Source organism: Triplophysa rosa, linkage group LG21 (genome assembly GCF_024868665.1).
Source record: "Triplophysa rosa linkage group LG21, Trosa_1v2, whole genome shotgun sequence".
NCBI classification, from domain to species: domain Eukaryota; kingdom Metazoa; phylum Chordata; class Actinopteri; order Cypriniformes; family Nemacheilidae; genus Triplophysa; species Triplophysa rosa.
The window spans coordinates 1274553-1294583 of record NC_079910.1 but is presented as its reverse complement, the minus strand read 5'-3'; the positions used below and the strand labels follow the sequence as shown (position 1 = coordinate 1294583).

The 20031-nt window shown below is 41.3% G+C and overlaps 1 protein-coding gene across 5 annotated transcripts in view; it reads right to left on the bottom strand.

The window, feature by feature from the left end:
- Window positions 1–18904, bottom strand: part of syde2 (synapse defective 1, Rho GTPase, homolog 2 (C. elegans)) — a 29627-nt gene extending 10723 nt beyond the window's left edge. Inside the window, exons 1-3 of one of the 5 annotated variants that reach the window (XM_057319334.1) lie at window positions 17263–18904; window positions 7469–8035; window positions 1548–2626 (exon numbers count right to left, since the gene is read on the bottom strand). In XM_057319334.1, coding sequence (XP_057175317.1) covers window positions 1548–2626; window positions 7469–8035; window positions 17263–18745 — 3129 coding nt within the window. In that variant the 5' untranslated portion in view covers window positions 18746–18904. Of the gene's footprint in view, window positions 1–1547; window positions 2627–7468; window positions 8039–17262 lie in introns of all 5 variants that reach the window. The other 4 variants (XM_057319333.1, XM_057319336.1, XM_057319337.1 and 1 more) reach the window with 4 other exon arrangements.
- Window positions 18905–20031: the final 1127 nt, after the last annotated feature.

Below are 20031 nucleotides of genomic sequence, written 5' to 3'. Positions count from 1 at the left end.
AAGACCAACCACCTGTCAATCAAACACAGATCTGTCAATCAAACACACAGACCTGTCGATCAAACACAGATCTGTCAATCAAACACAGACCTGTCAATCAAATATATCAAGTCTACCTGTTGAGTAGATTAGACATTAAGCACATCGTGTATTTAAGTTTGAAATGTATTGTTGTTATAAATGCTGTATGACTTGTAGATGTTAATAACTGTTTGCAGTGTATAGTTAAATTTTTGAAGTAGATTTCATGTCAATTTAAGAGCACACGTCAGATATTTCACTCCAGGCGTGTGGGGCGGAAACAATGTGTTCAGCTGAAGTGTTTCCTGAATGCACGAAACTCTTCCTCTGTTTCTTCCGCTTGGGTTCTTGATTTAGCTCTGCACATGTGAACACACATTCATGTGACCACCTTTCAACTCAAAGTCCACGGCAGGAATTTCTAAATAAAGGCCAGACGTCTGGAGCTGCTCTCTAATAGGTCAGACTTTAGAGGTCATGTGATCAATCTTAATCATAACACAAACATCCTGACGTGTGTTTTACAGGATGTTATTCATTTCGAGAAACAAACATACTGTCAAACATGAAACAGTTTTACACAGTCAAGCTTCTGTTTTCAATAACCGGATGATGATTTTTATGATGAGTTTCTGTGTGACCTCACACCAAACAGTGCATAATTCTGGCAGAATAAATCATCGATGACTTTTGTTTTGTGGGACATAACCGCACGGGCATTCTGCCTAAAACCATTAAAGAGTTTTATGGAAAAAAGGAGTCACAATGACATGAAGAAAGAATTCACATTCTTGGGAGAACTGTTATTTTAAATGTGTGCAACAAGATGAACCGTGTGCCGAAAAACCCTCACAGCACACAGACAATAATTACACACACACACAAAGACACACACAGACACATCTGCACAACTTCACACACACACACACACACACATGCACGCAGACAGGCACACAAACAAGCACAAACTCACACGTGTGTGCACACACAAATTTACAGACAAACAAGGACACACACTGACAAGACAGCTAGACAAACATGCATAAACTCACACAGACACACACATACACACAAAGACACACATGCACGTATTCTTTCACACACACAGTCATTATTTAGCAAAAACAGTAACCAGCTCTAAACATTTGAAACTCTAGTACACCACCCTTGTTGTCTCTTGACCTCGCTATGTGTGTAGTGTAAAGTCAAGCATTCAGTTTGTGTCACTCTCACAATCACACTGCTCTTGTGTTGTTTACTGATGTGGAGAGGTAAATCTGATCTGAGGACAGCAGACACACTCGACGTAAGGAATGAACCAAAACTCTGTGTGTGTGTGTGACAGGGATGAATGACTGGAACTTTGGCAACATGCCTGGATACACAAACCCTGCTGTGTGCATCCATGTGTGTGTGTGTCCATAGACTTCAGAAGAGTTGTTGAGCTCACTTTAATCAAAGCCCAAACCTAAACCGTGAGACAAATGCCGGCGTTCTAACAAAAACATTCAGAAGCGTTCTCTCACCTGACATCCCCTCCTCTCGATCTCAGCGATGCATTTCTCAATGAGCAGCGGAACCACGAGTCCGGACGCCTCTCGCTCCACCACACGCCGAGCGTCCACACCGAACACCTGCGGCTGGTGATCTCCATCCTGAGAGTTCAGTCTCTGCTGCATCAGGCTCAGCTTCACGTAAATCATCCCCCGCGGCTCCAGACGGACCGCCAGCTGATGCGTCTTCCTCACGCGGAACATAGCGGGCAGAACCACGCTTCCGTGACAGCACACGCGATTCCTCCGCGCCGTGGACTCCCAACTAAACACCACCAGTTTGAGATGCTGAGCGTTCTCCAGGTCGATGTTGAAGGTGTGGTCCATGTCCAGGAAGGCCGTGCGGCAGGTGAGCAGGGCCGTCCGAGCTTTGTTGACGGAGTCCACCTGGATGGCGCAGTAGACGTCGCGGGAGTCCAGCCGAGGAGGCTTCAGGTCTTCAGCGCCGTAGAAGTGCAGACTCATGAGTCCAGAGATGTACGACAGACACTTGGGCTGCTCCGAGAAACTGTACGAGCGGAAGGCGTCGATGTCCAGCTCGGTGCCCGGGAGCTTTCCGGCGTTACCGTTGGGATCCCGTGTCTTCCCGTTCTTTCTATCCGAGGTGCCGTGTTTGCCTGACTTGGCCACGAGTTCGGGCGAGTCCCCGTCGCTTAGGTAACCTCCCTTGCTGGCGGACTTGGGAACGCCGCCACTGTTGCTCCGCCTCTTATCGAAGTTGTGTTGTGTCGACACGCTGCTGTCCAGATGGTAGTGCCAAATCACGTTACCGCTCGCCAGCGCCGTCGCCAACCTGGGCGGAGATGAGCCGAGCTCCACCCTGGTCGCTCTGGACTGAACCCCGGTCTCTGATGGGCCGTGGTTTGATGGGTTTCCTTTGACGCTGAGCTTCCGGCTGAGATCCGGCAGTTTCTTCATCTTCATGGAGAGTTTTCTGACAGTCCGGGGTGATTTGATTTTATCGGGGAAGGACCAGTTTATAGCGGTGCTCCGCTTAGCCGGGTTTGGACTGGAGGTGGGAGACGGCCCACCGGCGGATGGCTCAGATGCCTCTGTGAAAACAAAGAGAGAGGAGGCGATTAGTAAACTTACACGAACCTCAACAATGCATCAACGATCCGCTATTAAAAAAACAGCTTGGCCCGTTACCCATAATTCCTGCTCTCATTCCTTCTTTCCCGTGTGCTCCCACAGAATTTCCCTTCACACACACCATAATAAGTACATATATCCAAAACAAGTCCCTCTTTCTAGCTCAGTCTTGCACATCAAAAACGGAGAACGTCTGAGGAACATTCCAGAGTCGAGTGATATTCCGGAAGTCCAGAGGAGCTGCGGTTGAATCCCCCCCATCTACACATTCACTTTATAACACTTCAACATCCACTCAGACATGCAGCATATAGACACTCTCTCTCTCTCTCTCTCTCTCTCTCTCTCTCTGATCACATGACCGTGTCTCTCTGCTTCACCACAACAGCAGCTCTGTTGCAGTAGTTCAGGGCCCCTCAACACTGGCCGTCTGATCTGGTACTTACCCTCCCAAATAAAACAAAGAGCCAATTCTCTTAAAGAGACACAGACAGCGAGAGAGAGTTGGAAGAGAAAAACAGACACACAAGTATGAAGCAGCATAGTCTCTAATGCTTTTTGACAAAGCTTACTATGTATATTTTACATACAGTACTGTCCAACTTTCAACATTTAAAATTCACATATTAAAGATGTTGTGTAGTTGTGTTGAGTATAAAATGAAGCTCAGCTTTAAGACGCTCAGGAGGTAAAAGTATTACAAAACAACGCATGAGCAAAACCTATTGAGTCAAGAGCCAGAAGAATGAGTAATGAAGCGAAACAAGAGGGGATTGAAATATTACTATAGACCCCTTCAAATAGGGCTGGGCGATATATATCGCGATTCATGCCAATTATACATGTTTAAATCTATTCTGAAATTGATTCGATGTTTTATGCACAGCTCTTCCGTGAACTACGGCTGTTTGATCAGTAGGAAGTACTGCTCGATCTAAAACCACTACGAGACTGAGTCGTCTATAACGTGCATTTAAAGCAACACTCGTCTATCATCATTACTATAAATATACTTTATTATCATGAAAATACCGGAAAAGGTTTGAAGAACAGCGATAGAATATGACCACTGGCATTTCCTGGAACTAATCGTTCTTCTTCCGTTTCCCATATTCAGAGTTTCTGCGCAAGAGCGCCCTCTGGCTTTCGGATGTGGCGGCATTTAACTGTAAGTCATTGAGAAACTGAGAGCATAAGAATCGTACGATATATCGCCCAGCCCAATGCTGGTCCAGTAGAACACATGTTCTTTATTGTTTTAGTTAGCTGTATTTTTTTTAGTTATTATGGCTTAAATCAAACCAAACCAACTGCAGTTTGATTGATATTCATTGGAATGCACAATAAAAAAACATGATTTTTGAAAAACGGAGTTATCTCATTTTGGAACCAAACTCTTCAAATACAACCAACAGAACATTTACAACAGTTTTAAGATTTATATAAATAGTTCATTTGCAAAAACAGATAAAACATTTTTAATCAATTAATATCCATCAAACTTCAGTTGGGTTGTTTTGATGAAGTAATAATAAAAAACACAGGTAACCAACGTGGCAACAACATAAAAAGCATGATCTTTGAAAATGTTAAAAACTGAGTTATCTGTTTTTGCAAATAAACTATTGGTATGTAGGATTTACAAATAATACTAATTTAAAAAATGAAACCGGAAGTGCTTCTGGACCAATCTTGTGAAGTGGTCTATACTGTATATAAACACTAATCTAATATTATTAACATGATACAACTTTACTAAAATGATCAAACTTTACTCAATGTTTTTTATATTTACGGTCAGCATCTTGGGGGTTTCTCTGTGCATTTTTTTTGCATGCTAGAATAAAACCCATATTCACTGATATGCTGTATTTCGCCTTTTGCCAAATATTTTTTGTCCAATAAATACATTAAAGTTTAGTGTCTTGATCATTTTTGTCAAACACATCATATTTTGATGTTTTAATTGAACCCGAGGAGGCATTGAAAGCAAATATTGTACAAACACGGCCTCTGGACATCACTTTTGGCCACTACTGTGTTTCACACAAACAAACAGACAGACAGACAGACACACGCACGCACGCACGCACGCACGCACTCACGCACTCACGCACGCACACGCACACGCACACGCACACGCACACACACACACACACACACACACACACACACACTGGTGTAAGTCAGTCCAGTTACCCAACACAGACTAATTATAGAGCAACAGAAGCCATTTTAAGGTCTTAAATGTAAAAAAAAAGATAATGTGACAGTGTAATCTGACGTCATGTGTAATATAGTGTGTGTGTGTTCAGTCATCTAGTCTTCCTATAAATGATTCAGGAGTTTGTTTCAGGCTGAAGGACGGTGCTCTGTTACACAGACTTGAATCAATCACCTTTCAGTTCAATATGAAGTGAACAGACCACAATCCCACATGATGTTGAAACAGGATGACAGGCAGAAACTGCACCAAACTGCATTTCAAACAAAGACATTTCATACAGAATTAATTATGCACGTCACTGATATTTCTTTTCAATCCATACGGTTCAGACACCTCAAATTTGTTATAAAATTACGATACGTGATCAAACTTTCCATTCGACTTCTTTCCGTTCGGCATCGGATTCCACCTTTCGTTCAAATTCGCACGCTGAATAGGAACGAAAAATGAATTTCGCACCACCTGACACGCACAGACACGAGGTCATGGGTCAGAGGTCAGGGGTGGACTGCTGCCTTTTGCAATGTTACACTCAGATCCGGTTACCAGCCACCCACGGGATTATGGGTAATATTACTTTCTCCATGTCATCAGAAATGTAAGAGCTGAGAGACCCTCAGCCGTCTCGCTCACATTCAGTGTGTGCTGGAGACGCCCACATGGGCGAGAGCTAAAGTCAACAGCGTGTGAGGAGAGTTCCGGAATGAACACAGCACACCATTGAGAGCTGAGCCTTAAACACACACGCACGCACGCACGCGCGCGCACGCACACACACACGCACGCACGCACGCACACACACACACACACACACACACACACAAACTTCGCGGCAGTCTAACTTTTCAGCAGGAAAGCCACAAAAATGGCCTTTAATGTCTAAATGAAACAACATTCACAACCTCTTTAACTTCTGTAACGTGCTGCTGTGTTTCCAACATTTACAATATGCCGATTATATTCTAGATCATTCATTGGTTATATTTTATGTTTTTCTGCGATTTGTTTTCTACAGTTCTCGTAGTTTTACTACGTCTCTACTAATAGTTTGTTCCAAAACATATTTTCTGTAAATCTGCTTTGCAACCAGTGTTGGGTGTAACTAGTTACTAAGTAATTAGTTACTGTAATTTAATTACTTTTCCCTTGAAAAAGTAAAGTAAGGGAAAAGTTAAGTAATTCAAAGTCTAACTTTAAAATAGGTACTTTAATGTATGATTCTCACATTTGTATACTTTGGTCAGTTAATAATACTTTATGTAGTTTTATATTATTTATTTGAATGAATTAAAAGAGCCCTTTCATGTCCAAAAATGAAAATTCTGTCATCATTTACTCACCTTCGAGTTGTGTATACATTTTTTTGTTCTGATGATCGCAGAGGGAGATATTTTGAAGAATGCAAACAGCAAACAGTTCTGGGGCACTTTTGACTACCATTGTATTTTTTCCTCCTTTGGGAGTCAATGGGTCAAGATTTGTTTGGTTATACTCATTCTTCCAAATATCTTTCTCTGCCTTCATCAGAACAAAGACATACAGATTTGGAACAACTCGAAGGTGAGTAAATGATGGCAGACTTTTCATTTTGGGTGAAGTGTCCCTTTAACTAATCAAGGTTGATATAGGATTTAGAAAGTCATTATTAATAAGTAATTCAATACTTTTTGGAGAGAGTAATTTGTACAGTAATCTAATTACACTATTGAATATGTCATAAGTAACTAGTAAATATAAAAATTATTTCAAATGGAAACGTTTATTTTTCTTACCCCACTTTTAATAATAGATATATACTCATTTTTTGCAATATACGTGAATATGCATGTGTATGTAAACATCACAAAAACAAACAGTTATATTAACTAAGAAAAAATAAAATGTAATAAAATCTCTTAAAGTCATTTAAAATGGGACATAAAAAAATGATTTGAGTTTATTTAATGATAAAAAGAAGTATTTAATTAACAAATTATATTGTTAACATACACTTAATATGCTTGGTTAATTCTATCAGAAATATTTGAGTTACTCAGATTAACTTCATTTTTTCACTTACATTTACATCATTTAAACAGTTTATTTCATCGATTTCACAGCTTAAAAATGTAAATTTTTTTGAGTGCGAATTGTTTCACGTAAAATCACCGTCAAACTTTTTAGAGTACTGCCTCTTTCCTCCGAACCAGTTAAACGTATGAAAGTATTTTCCTTTTCTTGCTCCTGAGAGAGGCGTGTTGAGGTTTAGTTATTCCCTCGGGGTGATTTTCAGAGACGTCTCCCTGCAGCTGTCAGCGTTTACTGCATGTTTATCTCTGCTGTTTGCTGAGTATTTATCACAGTTACAGAACGCAAACAGATTACAGCGTGAAAGAGACGCGGGCAGCTGTGAGACGCCCGTCTGATGACAGGTGCTCATTAAAACGACAGGTACCACAACATCATCATCAAACATCCCGTCTGAGACTCCAAAACACGGCGAGACCAGCGATACGGTGACAGATAGCTGAGAGAAAGAAAGAGAGACGGACAGAGATCGACAGATAACGCAAGCATGAAATGGAGAGAGACAGACCTGTCGCCCTGACGCTGATGTTCTCCTCCTGGGTCTTGCACGCAAACATCTGCCGGTGCAGCTGAGAGGTTTCGCTGGAATGCGAAGCACTCGCGTGAGGCGTCTCTCTGCACCCCCCCTCACCGCCGACACTCTCGCCTGTCGCCCGACGGCCGCTCGCCCCCGGGCTCGGCTCGGTTCGGCCCACCCTGATTTTAGGAATGCAGCGAGGAAGGTCAGCTTCTTCATCCTCAGGAATGGGGTTGTACCAAATCTCCCCTTCATCATCCGCGTCGTTCTCCTCGGCCGGGTCCGGGCGACGGGGCGGATGTGGGGAGGTCTGACTGGGTTTGACGTTGGGACGTCGCAGGCGTGATGATGCATCTGAAAACGGGTGTGTTTGTGGGGCCGTGAGGTCCTCCTCTGCTGCAGGCGGCGATGTAAAGTCTTCAGGGTGCAGGATGGGCCGGGCGGAGCTCTGCTGCAGCCAATTGCGCTTCTTGGAGACGGTGATGTGGTTGAGGGGGGGCTGGCGTGTGCACGGGTCACGACGAGATACGCCGGACGACCCAGCCATACAGTCCATCGCTACTATAAAACAAGAAACATCACCGTCACAAAATGATGTTTAATTCACCCCAAAATATCAATTCTGTCATCATTTATTCTCCTCGTGTGGTTGTAAATCCATCTGTGGCTCTTTCATCAGTGGAACACAAAAGAAGATATTTTGAGAAATGTGTGATTATCGACATTCTTCAAAATATCTTCTTTTGTGTTCTGACGAAGAAAGAAAGTCATACAGGTTTGACATGAGGGTGAGTGAATGATTGAAGATTTTTCATTTTTTAACTAAACTATTCCTTAAAAACAAATCAAAAGTTTTTCATTCCGTAATCCCACCATACCCGGTTATGTCAAATAATGTTTTACCATCTCAAAGGTTTACACATCTTTTCTCATGAAACCACTGAAATCGTAGTTCACACTTTTTAAGTGATTCTCATATAAAATAAGCACATATTTCCTACACAAACATTCAAATGTGCGTCGTAAACTTTGTGAATGAGCTGTGCAGTTTTGCATCAATCTGGAGTTGTAACAGAAGTCTCTTTCCTGTTAATATAGACCTCTGGCTCCACCCGACAACTGTCCAATGTCATCTGTACAATAATCACACCAAAATACACACAAATGCCAACTTCATCTAAACCCACAACACTGACCCGACACGTCCACAAAGAATCACACGCACGAAATAAAAGCACTCATTTCATTTCACAGGACTGCCGTGCAAACACTTTCTCATGAAACAATCCCACAATGCAATGCCACTGTGCAATTATGCCACGATCAGAAACACTAAACCACACTACTACTAAAACTGTACAGTGTGCATGTGTGCGTGTGTGTGTGTGTGTGTGTGTGTGTGTGTGTGTGTGTGTGTGTGTGTGTGTGGGTGGGTGCGTGCGTGCGTGTGTGTGTGTGTGAAAGAGGTCAAAAGAGAGATTTGAAAATAAAACTCAAAACGTTTCATTACAGTCGCAGATGTGCCAGAAGATTCCTGCCTGCGGAGGCTGTTTCCTCCCCACAAGAATTCTGGGATACAGGAATGAACGACTAAAAACAAAGAACGGCTGCAGAAGCGACGAAACATCATGTGAAATAACAGCACTGAAAATAAAGCTCAGAAAAAAAAAACTTTCCGGAGAAACTGAACACAAATCTATTCCACAGTCATTATATTCTAATCTTTACTAAAGTAAACTGAAATAAAGTTCCTAGATACTGCAGCGTTTTTAACTGTTACTAAAGTAAACATTGAAGTACACTACAGCATTTACTACAGTTTATTCAATATAGTTACTATCACAGAATACTGTAGTGCCGTAGCCTAATCTCTACAACATACTACAGTGTACTTCACTTTACTATAGTAAATACTCAAGTATGCTACAGTATTTGAAGAGTATTCCACATCCATATGAAGACTTTGGTTCCAAAATGAGAAAATCACGTTTTTTATTGTGCATTCCAATTAATATCAGTCAAACTGCAGTTGGTTTCTTTTGATTTAAGCCATAATAACTCAAAAAATACTGCTAACTAACACAATAATAACCCCAATGATGTCAAAACTGAAAACTCATTTTCTTAGCGCGGGTCTTCTATGTATTATTCTAATTATTATTATTATTATTTTTTAATCTATTTATTTAATAAATGTATTTCTTCTTTTCAATTATGTTTTCTTATAGATTGTTATAGATTCTGTTTTTTATTTGAGACTCTTGATCTGTACAGCACTTTGGTCAACCTTGGGTTGTTTTTAAATGTGCTTTATAAATAAATGATGAAATGAAATGACAATAAAACATAATAAAAACATAATTTTTGAAAAGCAAATCCATTTTGGAACCAAACCCTTCAAATAGATTTGGAAAAATTTAAGAACGAGTAAATAATATGATTTTTTATTTAAAATGATGATTTTAAAAACAGCTTGGGGTGGAATGTGATGTAAAATGAGGGTTCAGATGCGTGGGACGTGCTGATCTGCGGTGGAGATGAAGTCTTGCCTTGACATGCTGTAATACCGCAGTAAAGATTGTTTTGATGTGTGTTCTACCCTGATGAAACTACTGAACCTGCACACTTTCACTGCGTTCTCAAGCAAAACAAAACCATGTGACCTTACACTTATGTAAGGTGGATTTCAGCCGTCCGGCTAAGCTTTTTAACAGCTCGCTCCTGCTCGACTGATTCTCATCTAAAGACGCAGAGACCTGAAGACTAAGGTGCTGAAAATACAGGACGCCCTAAAAATCTGTTCATAACTTCCTACAGAGAGCATGAGCTGACAGGACAGATCCACTGGTTTTGAATGAATTAAGTGTAACTGTGTTTAAACTTCACACTGTTCTACCGACCGATATAGTTTATAAGAAACACAACTCGAGAGACGCCGATCTTTCTCACATAACTCACACAACTGTGAAGAAAACAATCTGCCACTCGATTGGAAACATCTTATGACACAACACACAACCACTTCAAGCTTCAGTCTCCACACTTCAATATTAAACAGGTTTAAACAGAATTTGTTCTATAAAAAAGCTTTCAGATCATTAACATGCTTTCATTTATTAAGAGCAAAACCGCAAACTCATTAACACATGACCACCCACGTCTCTACAGTATATCAAGATCTGTTCTGCGTTTACTAACTTCACACACCCATAAGAAATAAAAATCACACATGAGATCTCTTTAAAGTCCCAGTGAAATAAAAAATGACAATGCCTATTTTTTCATGACATATTGCAGCTTTTATAGTAAATAATTTATCAATGTGGGTCTTTCTCTTTTTAAAATTTGTGTACCCTCAAAATCTTTAGTTTAATTCTGAAAATGCACTTCCATCCTGTAGTGACTATCCATCTCAAATGACGTATATTAGACGGCTTGGGCGGAGCATCTGTTAACTCCTCCCCTTCAACTGTCAGTCTGCTGCCAGTTCCATTTCAAAATGCAATGGCTGTTTTTATACATCCAATCAAATCGCAGAGAAAGACGACAGCCACACCCGCTATTTCTCCTCATTCAAAATTCCATGTCACTCGGAAATGCGTCAAAATACGGAAGTAAAACGATCGCAACTTCCGGTTCACGGGGACTTTAAAGAGTACATAACATGAGATCATGAAAATGACATTTCATGCAGTGTGTAATGTTGCTGTGTTTGAAAGTAAGCAGTCTGCCAAGTTGTAAATCCGAAGTTATTGGCTTGGAATCACAATCACATCAGACAAGACCATCTGACCAATCTAGACCATCTGACCAATCACATCAGACTAGACCATCTGACCAATCACATCAGACTAGACCATCTGACCAATCACATCAGACTAGACCATCTGACCAATCACATCAGACTAGACCATCTGACCAATCACATCAGACTAGACCATCTGACCAATCACATCAGACTAGACCATCTGACCAATCACATCAGACTAGACCATCTGACCAATCACATCAGACTAGACCATCTGACCAATCACATCAGACTAGACCATCTGACCAATCACATCAGACTAGACCATCTGACCAATCACATCAGACTAGACCATCTGACCAATCACATCAGACTAGACCATCTGACCAATCACATCAGACTAGACCATCTGACCAATCACATCAGACTAGACCATCTGACCAATCACATCAGACTAGACCATCTGACCAATCACATCAGACTAGACCATCTGACCAATCACATCAGACTAGACCATCTGACCAATCACATCAGACTAGACCATCTGACCAATCACATCAGACTAGACCATCTGACCAATCACATCAGACTAGACCATCTGACCAATCACATCAGACTAGACCATCTGACCAATCACATCAGACTAGACCATCTGACCAATCACATCAGACTAGACCATCTGACCAATCACATCAGACTAGACCATCTGACCAATCACATCAGACTAGACCATCTGACCAATCACATCAGACTAGACCATCTGACCAATCACATCAGACTAGGCTAGAGGAAAGTAGGGGATTAGACAGATGAATCGTGTAACGAATCATTTGAGAGTCAGTCAAGAAAAAAAGGTTAGGGTAACTCAATTCAATTTTATTTATATAGCGCTTTCACAATGTGGATTGTTCCAAAGCAGCTTTACAAAACAGAAAAACACAGAAAATGTAAAACACAGCACAGTTCATGGTGTTTATAGAACAAGCAAGATCATAGTAAATAATAGGGATGGGAGATATAGCCCTAAAACTCTATCACGACAATTCCTGGTATTTGTTGCGATAACGATAAAAATGACGATATATCATAACGCCATCCACCGCTGTTTTTTGCGTCAAGTGATAGTAGCTGCATGTATTCTAGACCCTCAGAAAAACAAATATTATCAAAAAGTAAAACTTACCCCAAATCAAACAGCTCCTAAAATATACCTACAGTAATTTTGTAAATATAAAATATAATAGTGAGATTCGACTTCAAAAGGTTGTAGTAAAGAATAGTTAAATGAACTAAAGCTCAATAAACACATCATGTCATACCTAAAACTGTATATATTCTTTTGTTGGGTGGAAACGATCGATCGCATCACGCTGTCAATCACTCTCTCTTGAACTGTGTGAACCTTCTCTTCTCACAGCAACATACACTGAATCTGTCTATGACTCGCGCTACAGAAAGAGAACAGAAAAATGCGGATAAAAGAAATCTAATGAAGTAATCCATGCTTTTATACGCTCATAAACGTATTTAAAACAACTTCATACAAACTCGTATGTGTACTGTATGTGAACAGGCACAGTGCTGTGCGCGCTGTGTCGCTATGAAAGCACATGTGGGCGCGAGCTGCGCACGGGACGCTCCGTTCATCCTGCATATAACAGGCAAGAAATCATATTAAACAATTTGCGCACGCGCGCATAACATCTAACGAATGTTTAAATAAATACTTTTAGCCAAACTAAATGTTGTGATGTAACGTATTATAACTATCAACGAATACTTAACAAACGAATTAAATAAAACGAAAGTGAAACTAAACATGAACTCGGATGCATCTGCAGTGCCAACCTAAACGAGATTTAGAGCTTTAGTGCAAACTCTTTCTCAGCTTCACGTCCGCCCTCCGCTACACCCGTTTTCGCTTCATATGAGCTGTGAATGGGTCTCACAAAGAAATACGTCATCAACTAGAATTTATCGTTTATATCGCGGGAAGACTAATTCCTATTGTGTGGGGAATTTCTACCGGTATATCGCAAACGATATAATATCGCCCATCCCTAGTAATTAATATCTAATAAATGCAGTCTCCCGGTGAGCAAGCCAACACGGCCCTGTGGCGAGGAACCCAAACTCCAATGATGAATAAATGGAGAAAAAACCTCTGGAGAAACCAGACTCAGCCGGGAGGACCAGATCTCCTCTGACGCGTCACAGCTGCACTCAGTTAGTTTGATTGAAAGTTACTCAGTAAATGCTTATGAAGACTAGAGAGAGCTTATTAGTTGTGATTTATGAAGTTTCATTTGTTGAAACTGTTTGGGTCTCATTTGTCTTATTTTTTTAATAATAACTGCCTATATAACCTTATAACTAAATAATAGTGTTTTTACACCTTCTATGTACATAAACTTGTTGTTGGACATTCCATAAACCAAAGTAGGACCTTAAAAATCTCAAATTATGTACTCTTTAATACCTCACTTATTTTCCTAGACATCAATGAGATTAAATAAAATGAGCATATTAAAACATTTGCTTATGTCTTATCTGCTTCTCAGACATTTCTCTTGAGAAAAAGAGTCCGAAATGTCTCCGTCTTTAGAGTTTCAGTAGAGATGACAACAATAATGTGTCAAACTGAGCTCAGATTTGCAATCAACAAGCTATGAAAGAGCAAGCGTGGAAAACCAATTTTGCTAACTCATTTTTTTTTATTTTCAATGCATAAAAAGGAATTACAATTTGCAGCTGTAAAGATCAAATACACGTTTACTTCTGTAGAGGTCATGTAAAGGCTGAAATACACTACAAGACTGTTGCTCAGGTTTTCAGTCTGGACTTGTTTAAAGAAAGTCTGTGTCAGTCTGCAGATTTGATCAGTTAGTGTGTTTCTATCTGAAACTTTCAAAAAGCCTGCAAGTGTGTGATGTCTAGTTAAAAAAAATCTGTTCAGATTTGAAAAGTCTTGTAGTGTATTCCTGCCAGAAGTGAAATAAGCGCTGAAGTTCACAGAAAAACAGTTGAGATCTCAGCTGAAACACATGGCCGGTTGCTGTGTTTGTGTGTTTCTCCAGCACTGAGATGTTATTTGTGGTCTGGAGGAGTTTGGGTTGTGCTGTGCTCCGAGGTTATCGAGTTAAAAGCTCACCGGTGACTGCCGGGACTGTTAAAGGGTCTTTCATAAGGACCAACGTGTTCTCACACGCTGAGAATTCCAGCCCACAGACACACACTCGCTTCGTTCTTCCTCTGAATATATACACACACACGCGCGCGCGCAAACAAGTGTGAACTTTAGACGCTTCTAAATATGGAGCAATGTATTTGGTTTCAAAAGCCGTCGCTTGAGGGAGTCGTAAGTTCTACCGAAACAATTACACACTTTCACGAGCGCTGTCTGCGAGCGTAAAAACTCTTAGTGGGTCATGAGGAAACTGGGCTTCATCCAAAGAAATAAATCAATTATACTGTAAAATAAAAACACAGCAAGAGCCTGACAGAGGATTAAATACATTACAAAACAAACTATCACGCAGGACTTGTTCTTTGTAACTCTGTAGGCGTGAAAACTGAAACCTGAAAACGATTCCGTCCCTTAGGTCACATTTAAAACAACCCCAATGTCATTGAATTACACAACAAAGTGGAATTTACTGTTCAAACATATGAGTGCATACGGTCCCAGACGAGAATGTTTTTGCTCAGACGTTTCTCTTTCAAAGTTCAGTTGTGTTTCTCGTAAAAACGTTTAATTGAGCGTGTAATTGTTGAGACACATGAAGAGTCTGGAGGTGTGAAATCATCTGGATTTCAGTCAATGTGATGAGAAATGTTTGAGTTGATATCGAGATCTTCAATAAGATCGACTTTTGATGGCAGACGAGACGAATCTGAGCTCAGTTCTACACATCTCTCCTCAAACTAATATCATTTCTGACTCTTTCTCAGGAGAAATATTTGAGACACGTGAGACTTTCCATTAATGTCATTGATTTCTAGGAGAAATACTGTAACTGAGACATTACAGAAATCTCACGTGTGATTTTTCTGGGATCTTTTTTTGTAAAGCTGTGGACTTGTGTTCTGGGCCCCTGAGGGATGTTCTAGTGACACCCGTCCCTCTCTCTCTCTTGTTTCTGTGCAGTCATTACTACACTGTCACATGAACACTCTTTATTACCAGTTTACACACATTCCAAGAGCCACATTCTATCTCATCATGATGTCATCAACTCCGGTGACCAATCAGCTCATCCTTTTACAACAACACCAGGTACACAAAGTTACTGTTTATAAAACGGTCAATTCTGGTGCTTGATTCTGATTGGTTGAGCCGAGTTCTAAGATGTTATAAAATACCCCCATTTACAACTGCTGACCGCATACGCATTACATCGCCTAAATATCACTTTATTTACTTTATTTTATGAACCCTTGCTACATATATGGAATAACCGTTTTATAAAAGCAATGAGCCTGCTTCGTGCCACAACGCTCTTAGCTGTTATAAAATGCACTGTAACTCACTGCTTCTTGCTTTAATGTATAAGAGAATATCATAAAGAAATATCCAGGTCATATAAGTACCCCATAAGTGAAAAAACAATGCTTTTCATAAAGACAATTTACAATACTTTTATATATACAAAAATACAGTAATGAAAAAAATCCCGCTCAGACACTTATATAATTTAAATCGCCATATTTTTAGTTAAAATGTATAAAATTATATATATACAGTATATATATGCTAACAAACAAAAAACAAATAGAAGTTATATTTTGCAATCAAGTGTATTTTGTGTATAATAACAAGTGTATTTGCAGTCAAGTATATATATATATACACATATATATACTGTATATAGTCACATTAAAGTAATGCGCATTTAAGGAAAATAAATGCTTTCAACAGGGAATTAAAACATAAACTTGATTGCAAAATATAACTTCTGTTTTGTTTGTTTGTTATTTTTAAGTAACATATGACCCAGACATGTTTTCGTGACGTTCACATATATATTCCTAAAAAGACACAACAACACAAACAGTTTAGATCTCAATGTCCATTTTTCAGACACCTTAGATTAAAATAACCCGGGGATAACAGGACAGACTAATCCCACTTTAACGAAGGTGTAATGTCTCTTTTCTAATCCCTGCCTGCGCTCCAGCCCTCAGGAACACTGAGCAAACAAGTGCAGCGCCGACCTCGGCATTCCAAATATTCCCTCCTCGGGGCTCCGCGTTTCCATGGGACTGGAGAATATTTCACCGCAGGCGAGAACAAACATCACCGTCTTGCCAGCGGACAGCTTTATTCTGCGTAACATTAACATTAATGCTGTCAAGGACCACAAGCTCACACATTGTGTTTTGATGGTGGAAATTAAACGTGTGTGCAAGCAGATTAAACAAAGAAAAACAAACGAATGTCCTCGCCACGCTCCAAACACAATGAAATGTGACAGTCACGATACCCACACACACACACACACACACTGACATAAAGAACACAGCTATTGTTAAAGACTTTTAAAGATCCAGCCAAATGAATGTAAATGTATTTGCAACATTCCAGTGAAAGTCTCTTCTGTGTCTCAGATATTTCTCCTGAGAAAAAGAGTCAAGTTGATCATTAAATGAGACAAAACTGAAAACTCGAGAGCAATAAAAAGAATCTAAAAACACTGCCACAATAATGAAGTCGCTAAACTTCTGAATAGATTAGTGATGAACACATTCTGATTTGAAATTCCTGATGGTTTCATGATACAAGATGACTCGACCACAGAGAACCCGAGCACATCACATCAGCATTAGCATCAGCATCAGCATCAGCATCAAACAACCCACCACCACCATCACCATGACAACAAGCATGAGCTGAACCAGTCTGTGAGTGTGTTAGTGTGTGAAGTCCAAACACGTTACGTGAAATGACATTAGTGATGAGAAGAAAACCCCTCCACCCAGACAGAGCTGAAGTTTGACGTGAGATGAACGAGAGGATTCTGAGGCCCGTCCTCCATACCTGACTGCTGCTGCGCTCCTGTCGATGCGTTTCTGCTCACGCTGACATGAGCTCTGGCCTTAAGTCTCATCTGACCGCTGCTGGCTCTCAGCGAGGAACCGGCAATCCTCTCCTTCATCTCAGACGACAGCATGCGGCCTTTCAGCATCCACTCCTGCATCTTGTTGACCGTGACGCCCGGATGTCTAGCCACAACGCCAGCATCGCCCGACTGATGGGTGCCCGGCACCAGGAGGATTTCCGACGGCACCACAGAGCCGCTGACCGACTCTTTACTCACATTATGAACGGGACCCTCACAGCATCGCAGCGGGACGTCTCCTGCAGCCGAGCGGCTTTTGCTGTTCGAGGGCCACTCGGAGGAGTACTTCACCCCGCGGTCACTCAGAGACCTCTGGAGAGTATGTTTCACCCTGGCTGTGGAAATAGTCGGCAGGCTGCCCTTAAATTCCACCCGGCAGCGTCCAGAGCGCGTCAAGAGAGCCGAATCCGACCCGAAACCCTGCGCACCGCCGCGTTCATCGGACAAACACGCATCGCTCCCCGTGTGTTTGGGCGTGGAGCGTGAACTAACGCTTTCGTGGGACTCGCTAGAACTACTGACCTGATCCACGAAGCCGTTATCTTCAACCGGACCTTCAAACGGGATGTCGTGCATGGTGTTTATTAATAAATAATACGCTTCTTTCAGCTGCGTCTTCAGCCGGTCCGTTTCGCTGGCTCCTAACTCTAAAGTCTGGACAGCTGGTGGTTCCACTACAGAGATTCGGTTAATCGTCCCCTGGTTTTGCGTGTAAAAAGGCAGAATTTGGTTATCGTAATAATCGTCGTCCTCGCTGTGCACAGAGTGATGTCGCGGCGCACCGGGGGTCACGTTTATCTCCAGCTCTGTGGGGAAAAAAGTGGGACTTTGTAACGCGGGCATCCTGAAATCTCCGTGATACTGCAGTGAACTTTCTAGAACCTGAATTAAATCGTGTTTTTCGTCTATGTAATCAAACACATGGGGGGTTCTGCTGGGCTGCTGCCTCGCGACTCCGGCCTGTTGCTCGCGCGACGCAACATTTGTTGCTTTACTCCTTAGATCCGGACCATCTGTTACTTCTAAAGCGTCTCTTTTGGCGTTTAAAGGGACGCGTTCGCAGCTCCCGAACCCGATCGAGTCTCCGCGGACGCGCTGCGTGTGCACGCGCTTCATCTCCGTCGCTTCGCTTTGATCCGAGACCCCCGCGGGACCCCCGGGCGCCGGGCGCCCGCTCGCGCGCACGTCCGCCGCAGCGCGACCGAGCGCGGCCACCGGATCCGCCGTCCGGGTCCCGTAAACCCCTCTCTCTTTACCTCTCATAAACTCTCTAGCTGCGTGCTTTAGAGAAACTTTTTCTTTACCTTCTCTCGGTCGGTGGTGCGCGCTGCTCGCGTCTTTCCCTTTGGCTTTCTTGCCCCTGAGTTTGGCTAGTATTGTCCTCCGCAGAGGATCCGCCATCGGTACCGATCCTCCAGCTTTAGTTCCGTTCAGCTGCGCTCCGGAGACGAATAAACCGGGTGCGAGGCGTCCGACGCACGCGATCACAGCGCGGCTCCATGGTCCACTGAGACTCTCTCTCTCTCTCTCTCTCTCTCTCTCTCTCTCTCTCTGTCTCTCTCTCTCTCCGCACCTCCTCCTCTGTTGAAATAGTTCAGATAGTTTCTGGTGGGGGTTAAACGTTTAGAGGCGGAGCTCAAACTCCACACGCGCTTCCGTTTTACACAACATATTACATTTGTTAAAATAACAAAAACTTAAATCTTATCGGACTTTAACTACACAAAGTTTAATTTAAAGTGTTTTCCCCCCACACACACAAACACAAAAATACTGTAGTACAATTTAGTATTTACTATTGCAATTATTATAATTATTACAACACTTTGTAATACACTGTTCTCTATAGTGAATTTGATAGTAAAAGTAAACATTAATATTTCAAAACTATAGTATCTAGAAATGTTACTACAGTTTACTATAGTGAATACTAAAGTATACTACGTATCCTATTTTTATGTGGGTATATTAAGTAAGAGATAATGTACAGGCAGCCTGTTGTTATGGCAGAAATAAGGCCCGACAGTGTGATATATGTCTTGTATCACACTGAATGGGCTTATTTGGCGATAACAACCGGCTGCTTGTACGTTATCCCGCTTATTACACGGCTACTTGCCACATGAGAAAATACTGGACGTGAAATGTGAATTTGACATATTTTATTAGCTCATTTTTACCGAATGCATTCCAACGAGCCGTGTAATAATCCCAGATAACAACCGCTCAAAACTAATAACACACGGTAACCCGGATGCTACAAATCATTTTGACAGACCCGTTTAATATTACACAAAACAATGATATAAATATGTCTTTTAATAACATATATGACATTATTTTTACAAATGATTAAACCAAATTGCCTGTTCATGACATTTGAATGTCGTTTCTGACCTTAAAACCGAAAGTAAACCTAAAAATGAGCTAATTAAATATTTCAAAATCACATTTCATGTCCGTTTTTTTCATGTGGCAGCCGTGTAATAAGCGGGATAATGTACAAGCAGCCGGCTGTTATCGCTAAATAATCACACTGTTGGGCCTTTCGGCCATAACAACCGGCTGCCTGTACATTATCCCTTACACAACGAGCCTGGAAATGTTGGGACTGGCCAATCAGAATCAAGCATTCCAACAAGCCGTGTAATAAATTAAAATATATTATATTATGAATACAAATTTGC